Source organism: Paroedura picta, chromosome 2 (assembly GCF_049243985.1).
Source record: "Paroedura picta isolate Pp20150507F chromosome 2, Ppicta_v3.0, whole genome shotgun sequence".
Taxonomy (NCBI): Eukaryota; Metazoa; Chordata; class Lepidosauria; order Squamata; family Gekkonidae; genus Paroedura; species Paroedura picta.
In genome coordinates this window covers 146,303,784-146,314,210 of record NC_135370.1, presented here as the reverse complement: position 1 = coordinate 146,314,210, position 10,427 = coordinate 146,303,784, and the positions used below count along the sequence as shown (strand labels likewise).

Below are 10,427 nucleotides of genomic sequence, written 5' to 3'. Positions count from 1 at the left end.
GATGTTCCTGCGAGGATTCACTTTGTGTGCGGAGGGACGGGCGGAGGGGCTGGCGAGGGTGGGCGCTGCTCCCCACATACCACCCAAGATGTTATTCACGGCGAACAATTACCATTATCTGTCCCCACTTTGGCCTAATCAGACAGAATCCGTAAGCCTGAAGGCCGCTTCCTGCTGGCTTGGGGGGGGGAGGGGGCGGGGGATTCTCCCGGACAGAGGAGGGGGCCGGAGCGGGGGCTGCGCGGTGGGGGATGTCGCCCCCCTCCCATTAGGGCTTTAGCACTTGACTAATTCAGGCACTTAGCATCCCATAGACAGGGACGGTTTGAAAGCGGCCAGTGTTTACGGCCGCCAGAACTGTTGATATAAACAGGAGCCCCCTCGGTAAGCGACACTAATCTGCCGCCGACTGGCACGCCGAGAGGAGCCCGCGGCCACCGAAGCACGCTGCCGCTGCCCCACTTGCTGGCTCCCAGCTGGCGGGCACCCCTTCCCCCGGCCGGTCGGGAGGGCACCCCTCTGCCATGGCCACAGTGGGCAAGATTAGCTTCACCGTCAGGAGCCTTTTGGATTTACCAGAGCCCGAGGGCAACGGCGCCAAGGAACAGGATGCAGGCGAGAGCTACGGAGGCTCCCCGTACAGGGAATGGATGGAAAGCGACAGGAACCACTACCTCTGTGAGTGGAGGGGATGGGGGGCTTGGGAAATACCTGCAAGGAGGAAACAGAGGCGGCGGGGGGGGGGAGATGCCACCCCATTTCAGAGAGGGAACCGGCGAAAGGCTAGGAAGAGAGGTGGGGGGGGGTGGCCTCCCGAGGATACAGGTAAATATGTAATACTCGTGAGAGCCAGTTCGCGGGGAGGTGGCCAGAAGATGACCTGTGGAAAGGGCAGTCAGAGAGGTGCTTCTTAGGGATCTAGCTGGCAAAACGTGTCTTGCTACAGCTGAAGCAGAAGCCGAGGGAGGGAGGGAAATTACACTGAAAGGAATAGAAGAGCGGCGCGGCCATCTGCATATCTATATTGCTATATCTAAATTACTAACCATAGCAGAACTAGAGCTCCAGTCTTGGCAGAATCCGGAAATATTACCTCTCTTCTCGTCATGAATTGTGGACTAATACTTCTATTTCCTTCGATGGATTCTCTGGAGTATATAGTGCGGGTCGATGCACGACGGTATAAGGAGGAGCGTTTCTTTCAGACTGTCTTAGAGCCCATCTGCTGAAATCGTTACAATAACTAACATGCGGTTTCTCCCCCTCTCACACGCTCCGGTATTTTTTTAACCGACCATCGCTCTGTTCTACAAGCATCTAAGCACATTTACCTCTGTGCCAATTCCCCTGGATATTTATGGACCTGAAAACCGGTTTATAAAGTCATTGCTGAGTGTTCCCCTCTTCTGCAGTACAGGCAACACAGGAACAGCCTGTGCCAAACCATCGGGGGTCACGTTAAGAAGAGGGGAGCCTCATGTCATATATTATGGTTATCGTATATTATACAGATCTGAGGGCTGCATTGGTAAATACCGCCAACAAGGCAAGATCAGTCGCTGCTGCAGCCTATTTGCTAATTATTTTTATTCTTGTATTTATATGCCGCCATTCCTCTAGAAACCAGGGCGGTTTCTTTGCCCTGGCACATAATCTGTCTCTCTCGCCCCTCCCATTTTAAGGTCTTCTGGTTTCATGTTTCAGTGTACCCGTAAGCAATTTAAATTGTATCATATAACAGCAATTTTCCAGTAGTTTCGCTTTTCTCCGAATAAGGTTCCCAAGAAGATGTCAAATCTCGTCTGCGTTTGCAGAGGTGAATTGATTAGTGTGTAAAGCGGAGGCTTTTTTCACCATTCATATTGTAGGAGGTGAGGGTGAGACACCATTAAACTGTTCCCCCATTCGCGTCTGACCGTTCCCACGAGCACGGCTCACTTCCCGAGCTGAGTTCAGGTCCCTCCTCTGAGCCTGCGAGGGTCAATGAATGTAGATGGGGAAAGAACCCTGTTCCGGGAGGGCGCTGACGAAGGCGGTCGGTTGCCCTGAGGCCGGCTCTGTTGGCACGAGCTCTCCGAGACCGGTCCCTAGCGCTCTTGACATTAGAGAGCTTCCCTAGGCAGGTCTGCTCAGACTCTTACTGCAGTCTACTCAGTGGGGTTTTCGGATTGCCACCCTGATAGTCCTCGGTGGTGTGCAGTGATGCATCTATCTTGAATTCCCACAACTTCCAACGGAAGACATGTTCAGGCGCTTGGCATTGGCCAGGAGTGGATTAGCGCACAACCTGCGCTGGCTCCACAGCGAGGACTCCTCCCTGGGAAGCCGGCTCCACGCACTGCCGGAGGGCGCCTGGGGAAAGGCGGCCTTGGAGGAAAGCTGCTTCCTGGTCAGACCTGGTCACCCTCTTGTACTCCATCTCGGGCCAGAAACGGGTGGTGGGTGGAGTCTGGTCACTCCGCACACCTTGGATAATGCACTTTCCCTGCGCTTCAGGATCCCTCTCCTGTTATCCAAAAGCACACTCAAAGTGCGTTGTCTGTCGTGTGCGTGGGAAGCCGGCACTTCGGAGGGACTTTTGTGGAGTGGAGCCTTCCTCATCCTTTTGCTTCCTGTTGCCAAGAGCTGAGCGAGGGCCCCGGGGGCTCCGAGGGGCCCAGGAAGGTCACCCCCCCCTGAGGTTTCCCTAACAGAAATGCCTTCCCTCTTCTATCCACCCTGGCATTCAGTCATGAGAGGAAAGACAAGCATTATAGAGCCATGGAGGATGACCTGCCCGAAGGTGTATGAGAGCCAGGATAGGGGTGGGGGAACAGAGACTCAGCTGTTTGGGGATTTGGGGGGAGCAACGAGAAAGGCACTTTCTCCCCCTCCCGCAGACCAATGCAAAGGTGTTGATTCTACAGTTCCAGACGCAAGGAAGGGGGATAATGTCCGCAAAGCCTTTTTATAAAACCAATCGGAGAGAGGGCGGTTAGCGGCAATCTTTTGGTAGAAACTCTGGGCCCTCCTTCCCAAGGGCCAGATGAAGGAAGGTTTTCACAGGACTTCGGCAAGATGCAGGGCTGGGGTTGGGTGGCTCTACAGAGAAAAATGGCGGAATGAGCAGATAGACTTTAAGTGTGTCTGTGAGGGGGGGGGGGTGTTTCACATTCAAGCCCCTCTGAATCCGACCCAGGGCTCTATGTTCCATGCCTCGGTCTTTTTGACGGCATTTCTTTGTCCTTGGTGCCCTCATCCCCTTCCCCGCGTCTCCTTCTGCAGCGTCGGACGAGAGTGGCGCTGAGAGCAGGACGTGCCCGGCCGCCGCCCAGGCAGCCGCCGCCGCCGCAGAGGAGGACGAGGACGAGGACGAGAAGAAGAAGAAGCGGCGGGTGCTGTTCTCCAAGGCGCAGACGCTGGCGCTGGAGCGACGCTTCCGACAGCAGCGCTACCTGTCGGCGCCCGAGCGGGAGCAGCTGGCCCAGGTGCTGCGCCTGACGCCCACGCAGGTCAAGATCTGGTTCCAGAACCACCGCTACAAGATGAAGCGGGCCAAGGGCGGCGGCGGTGGGCGGGCCGAGGCCGGCGAGGCGCCGCTGCTGCGCCGCGTGGTGGTGCCGGTGCTGGTGCGGGACGGCAAGGCGTGCCAGGGCTGCAGCGGGCCCCAGAGCGCTCTCAGCCTTCAGGGCTGCTCGGCCTTCCCACCGGCCACCTCGCTGAGCCTCTTCCCGGCCTACCAGCCCCTAGCGCCACCGGCCCTGGTCTCCTGGAACTGGGGCTGAGGGAGGCTCTAGCCGAGAGGTCCGCTGCGCCGGCCCAGGCCGAGAGGAGGAGGAGGAGGAGGACTCGCCCCCGGACTGGCCAGCTGGTCTCAGGGGGCTGCCTTGAACTGGGACCGCCCGCCCACCCCGCCTCGCTGCAAGCCCAGACAAAGGCTGGCCTAGAACCACTCGGGAGTTGAGCCAGGCGTGGCCCAACGCAGTGCCCCAATGACTCCTCCACAACCCTGAGCCTCCTTACCCAGCCTGACGCCTCCTCCTTCGCCCCCATCCACGCCTAGTTAGGACTGGAGCCTCAGGGCAGCCCTTCAGGCCACCCTGTCCCGAATAGACTTCATTGGGAGGAAGCCCCCCCCCCCCAAGCCCCAGGTGGGACTTGACGAAAGAAAGAAACAGCGCTGCCCTCGAGGATGCCACCCTGCACGGTCCCGAAGAAAACCTTTTAAGAACCAACGTCAGGGTGGGAGGCTGTGAGTGCTCCCCCATGCCCCGCCCCCCTTATGTAACACCTTTTAGAGGTGAAGTAGTCCACGCCAATAGGGAATCCAGGGAGAGTAGCGGCTCCGGATTCATTTACGTATGAAGGATCCGGAGTAGCGGCTCCGAATTCAGTTGTGTATGCAGCCTGTATGTTTAGGACCCGGACCTTACTTGCAATTCCGCTCCACAGAAGCCAGCAGGACTCTTGTGCGAACGATAGGAATGTCCAGCCAAGCGGGAAGAGGCAAGGCTTCCGTGGCTGTTCTGTTGTCTAAGAAGGGGCACCGACAATGCCAAGTCTTGTTGTTGGTTGGTTTTGACGGGCCCGTGTCCTTCACGAGGCAACAGAGACGGCTCACTGTCGCACCGGTCGTCCGACCCGTCCCGCGGGATCTGTGCCTTTTTTTGGCAGGCTGGCCCCGAGGGAGGCGGCTCGTGCCAGGGCGCCCGCAAGTCTCCCAGAAGATCCCATTGTTCCCTCCCCGGGGCCAGAAGGTTTTCTTGGGAGTGAACGGCCTGCTCTCATGCAGAGAGATCTCCGCGGAGCAGCAGCTCGGCTCATTCCTTGGCTTCTACCTCCTTGGGTGGCGACGCCTCTGCTGGGTGAGCCGCTCCCCAGTCCACACAACGTTTTCGGCTTCCAGGCCGGGCCTTTGGAGCTCTTGTCTGAAGGTGCAGGGGGCGGGAGGGGAGAGATGAGAGCCTTTCAGGAATTACGGGGCACAGCCAATTTCAACCCGGAGGGGCCAGGACTGCCTCCCCCTCCCTCCCCCCCTCTTCTCTGCCATTCCTTTCTTGCCGAAGAACGAGGATGCTAAAGAAGAGCGGGTTTTTTGTACCCTGCTATTTACTACCCAAAGGCATCTCAAAGTGACCTACAATCGTCTAGCTTTCCTCTTCCCACAACAGACACCCTGTGAGGTTTGGGGGGGGGGAGCTGAGACACCTCTGGGTGGCCCATCCAAGGCCACTCCGTTGGCTGCATGTGGAGAAGGAGTAGGGATGTGGGAGGATGCCTCTGAGCTGAAGGGGGGGGCAACGGAAGGGGGACTCCCAGCCTCTGCGGTGCTCTACCCAATGTCCTCTCCGGCCAGTGGAAGGAACTGCCACCCCTCCCCCCCCCCAAGGCGCAGGGCTTCCTTCCTGCTGCTCAGTCCTCCGGAGGCGCGTCTGGAACCGCTCTAGACCTTAGCATTACAGCCCGTTCTTCGGTGCCCGCTGGTCCTGCTTGTTCCAGTCTGAGCCTTAAACACCGGCTCTCGGCTCACCCAGGGCAAGGAACAGGGAGGCGCTTAACTTTGTGCTCCAGAAGTGTTGCGGTTGGTGGACTCTGATTGACAGCTTCTGGGACACCCTGAAAAACAGTTCTGCCTCCTTCCCAGAAGTCCTTGGAAAGAGATACACACCCCCTGCCCCCAATTTCTGATCCTATACCTCTAGAACAGGAATTAGGGCCCAGGTTGGGGGAGGGGGAAATGGATCCAGGGCCGGGGGGTTGGAGCTCCAAGGCCTGCTGACACATTGGCTTATGTAGCTACAGATAAATGCTAAGAGGGCAACCTAAACGGCCTGGAAATAAGCATAATAAATACATACATGTTATTGTTTCCAGCCATAGGCCATTACAATGCGATCAATATCATATCAGTTGATATAATGTGGGATGTGCTGCTCTACTCAGGCCTTGGTGGTCTTTAAAAAAAGAAATAGGTTTAATGGTGCCCATGAATCATCTTTCGGACATCCTCTCTCTCTCTCTCTCCCTGCTCCCCCACCTAATTTGCTTGCATTGCTCTTGGCTGTTGGGGAGGGGCACCTTACTGGTAGACATTTCCCCCCTTTTCTCTCCCCCCCCCGTAATGATTCCGACATAATTCAACCAATTGGCTCCCTGACCTCAATAGCCAGTCAGAACTCGGAATCTAAGCAGGGTCAACGCTGGCAAGTATTTGGGTGGGAGACCTCCAAGGGACCCTTGGGGTCATGATGTAGAGGCAGGCCATGGCAAACCACTTTCAAACGTCTGGCTGCCAGATGCTCCTCAGATCCCCTGGCTGCACTATGCACAGGCCATGTGGTAAATAAATAATAATTATCACTAGGTTCCAAAAGAAGTATTTCTGATTTCCAGACACAGTTGAAAGGCCCAGTTTGAGAGTCTTTGGCCAAGCCCTTCAGCGTCATACCAGAGGCTGTCATTTGTTCATTCCTGGCCTGTTTTTTAACAACAAGAGAAGACCATGCATGCTTAGGGCATCTACCAAGAGAAATTTCATTGAGAGAAAGCAGAAATCAAAGACTGTGAAACATAGGATCTCATTTTGCACTGCAGAAACAGACACAATTGACATTGATGTGTAAACACAGTGCCTGGAATGCAAATTGGATTTTTAATTGACCCTCTTCTGTTTAATCATGTCACGTGTAAAACTGCACTCAGGAGTGGTGGTGCAAACACTGCTCAGACCCTTCTGTTTAGTGAACCATGGATCATGTTCTCTCCAAAGACAGTTAGTGAGATTATTTTTCATCTAGCCTGGATGGGCAACGTCTAGGCCAAGTTTGGTTTGACTGGCCGGTACTAAGGCTAGCCTAAATGTCTTCTTCCTTTGAAAAAGATAACTGGAATTGGGAAGATCATCACCTCTGGCTTTTGAGATCAACCAGCTTCTCACCTGTCTTGGTGCAAACCCCAGGAAAGCCAGCTTGGTGTAGTGGTTAGGAGCACAGATTTCTAATCCGGGTTAGATTCCCTGCTCCCCCACATGCAGCCAGCTGGATGACCTTGGGATCACCACAGCACTGATAAAATTGTTCTGACAGATCAGTAATATCAGGGCTCTCTCAGCCTCACCTACCTCACTGGATGTCTGTTGTGGGGAGAGGAAAGGGAAGGCGATTGTAAGCCACTCTGAGGCTCCTGATAGAGAAAAGCGGCATATAAAAAACAATTCCAATTCCAACTCCTCCTCTTCTTCTTCAGTTTCTTGGGAACTGGTTTTGGCCACAAAGATGCTAGCTCGTGTCCTTTGCTCCTGTTCTATGCTGGGGCTTCTGAATCCCGTTGTTTGTAAGGACTGGGGTCATTGTGTTGTGCCTAGCTCTGTGGGTGGTGATTTCAAGAAAATGTCTGAGTGGGGGACAGAGAGATCTTTGGGTCTGGGCTGTTGTTGGGGAGGGGAGTGTTGGATAGTCCTGTTGTCACCTGTTTTTTTGTCTCAGCTGCTGGCCACCTTGTCTTCCATATGGTCGGGGTTATCTTGGAAGAATCTCCCAGAGAATCATTCCTTAAACCTCCTTTTGTCTTGGGAGTTGAAAAGAGCATTGTTATGCCTGAAAGGGACCTAGACAAAATCCGCACTGTCTCAATTCAGGACTGTTTAATCAGTCCCTAGTGACAATTTTATGGGTTTTAGGCGGCACAATGGTATCTTTGAAAACCTTGCGGCCTTCGGGGAAACAAAGAGCTTGAATTTTATGGGCCTACAACTCCAATTAGAACCGTGCCAATGTGCAAGGGAGATTATCAAATTTGTATCATAAAACCCCTTTATACCAAATGATTGGTGGTGGTGGTGGGGGGAGGGGACCGTGATTTCCCGCAATGCACTTTGTCGAAGATGGACTGGAAACAGCACATGACGCTTTGCATCTTAGCCCTTTGGTGAAGCCCATCAGTCGTTTTTGTAAAACCCTTAACTAAGCTTGCCCTTAAAAAAAAAAAAACTGCAGCAACTGTTATGGTTGCAATAAACAATTTTTTCCCCAATCTCATTTAAAATACTTATTACACATTCCATGAACAAAGTTCCCCCAATGTGGCATTTCATGGCTGAGCTTAATACATTGATTCATATAAGCGAAACTCTCCTTTGGAGGAGCTTGCCATCAACACAGTCAGAACTAGAGGACATCTTACCATTCCTGTTTGGCAAGCTGGTCCCGCGGCTGATTCTGTCCTTCTGTTTTGGGAGCTCTTCTGAGATCGAGACTAGATATGGCATCAGGAAACCTCTGAACAAATGTCCCCCGTTGTTAAAATACAAACATACAGAAGAGCCAGCGTGGCGTAGTGGTTCAGAGCAACAGCCTCTGATCTGGAGCAGTGGGCTTGATTCTCTACTCCAGGGTAGTCAAACTGCGGCCCTCCAGATGTCCATGGACTACAATTCCAATGAGCAAATGCTGGCAGGGGCTCATGGGAATTGTAGTCCATGGACATCTGGAGGGCCGCAGTTTGACTATCCCTGCCTCCTTCACATGCAGCCAGCTGGGTGACCTTGGGCCAGTCACAGTTCTCTCTGAGCTCTTTCAGTCCCACCCCTCCCACCTCCGACACGGTGTTTGTTCTGGGGAGAGGAAGGGTAGGAGATTGTAAGTCGCATTGAGACTCCTTTGGGTAGCGAAACATGGGGTACAAAACCCCAGTTCTTCATCAGTGCAGCTGGTGAGACACTGTCAGCATGAGCTGGAGGATTCATATGAAAAGTCAGTAGGCAATGCAGAGCCTTTAGCAATATAGGAGTCCCTGCTGCATGTCCTAATTGGCCAGCATCATTCCAGTTTTAACATCAGAAATCCAGAGTAATGTGGGAGGAACCATTATTGCCACTGATTCTAAGGGCCCTTCATCCCTCTTGGGAGCTGGAGCAATGCTAAGGGGGGTTGTGTAAATTCCTCTGCTGTCCTGTTCAGTGGTCCACACTGGTGGGAAGGAAGTCACTGCAGTAGGACCTCATGCAATGTCTGTACAGGTTCTCTAAGTGCCTCCATGTAGTATATCTCTATGGACAGCTTTCCACCTCTGAGCCAGTGTACCCACTGTGGGATTGCTGTTGTTTTAAAAGAGGTACAGAAAGATGCTGGTTCAAACATACACGATTCTTTGATTTCTTTACCAGTGATATTCAGGTGAATACTGGGAGATGAATAGATTACTCCAGGAAACATTATGATTCAGGTGGTCTTAGAGGTCCCTCAGTGATGGCTCATCCAAAAAACAGCAGGTGTTCATGGATGCTGGGTAACCAATTTATGAAAATGCTGGTGAACACTTCTGAAGAATGCCTGCCAAGGTGATCGTAATCGGGCAGAATTTACCTCTTCTCTGGACCAGGCTGCAGAGTGTCCCTGACTTCCCAAGAATTGCAATGCTTAAATTCTAAACCAGCAGGTGCTGGGTTTCAATTCAACCGGCTAACATGCCTTGCTTTTTTTTTTTTTTTAAGCTGTAGCCTGAAATCAGTAGGTCGAGGGTAGCAGGTCATCTTCACATGTCTGGAAATACTCCTAGTAATACTTAATAACAGTGTAGGATCTTCAAGGTGCTTTGCATATGTTCTCTCAACCAGGGTCTGCACCATCCTTATGGAAGAAATCAAGATCCATCTTGGTATTAAAGTCAGGGACTGAGGCTGAAACTGAGACTCATTGACTTTCTCAGCTTACCTTTAGCTGCTAGTACTGTCACTCCCAAGGGCATCTGCATTTCCATGCAAACTTTTAAGTTTCGTTACAGATTCCCATGCGTGCAACTGCATGGACACATATGCTGCCTTTGGTCTGTGAGGAACACTTACAATGGATTAGTAATGTCTTTGGAGCTCTCGTAATTAATGTTAATGTTGATTTTCTTATATGTTTTCTTTTGTGTTGTCAAAATAAACTTTTTTTTTCTTTGTAGAGATTTATTGTTTGCGATGATTTCAAAACAAAACAACTTCTCCTTAAGACCCTTATCAGCTATAACCTGCTTGGTTCTGCGCTGCTTGGACAGTTCTTAGGGAAGTGGCATAATGTGGCTCCAGAAACTCTGTGCTGTCAGAGTGGTTCATGTAAACGAAACTATGGTTTGTGTTGGGTCGTTTTGCATACTTGGCCATATACGTCTCCTAAAAGGGAGGCAGCTTCACCAAGTGTGTGGAATGGTCACAGGGTAGCCAGCTCTGGGTTGAGATTGGGGGAGGGGCGGGGCATAAGAAGAGCAGAGTTTGGGGAGGAAAGGGACTTATGATGTCTAGGAGTCCACCTTGGAGAAAGTGGCCATTTTGTTCAGTGGAAATGATCTCTGGCACCTGGAGATCACTTGTAACCCAAGGAGATCCTCTGTTACTGCCTGGAGGTTGGCAACCCTAGATAAGGGGTAGCATTTGCTGGCAGGGGCTCATGGGAATTGTAGTCCATGGA

General features: G+C 52.5%; 1 protein-coding gene across 1 annotated transcript; it reads left to right on the top strand.

Annotated features, from left to right (window-relative positions):
- Positions 1-272: 272 nt before the first annotated feature.
- On the top strand, positions 273-9,893 carry NKX2-8 (NK2 homeobox 8). The gene is made up of 2 exons (XM_077323140.1): positions 273-678; positions 3,265-9,893. The coding sequence occupies exons 1-2, from the start codon at positions 525-527 to the stop codon at positions 3,762-3,764; spliced, it is 654 nt and encodes a 217-aa protein (XP_077179255.1). The 5' UTR covers positions 273-524; the 3' UTR covers positions 3,765-9,893.
- Positions 9,894-10,427: the final 534 nt, after the last annotated feature.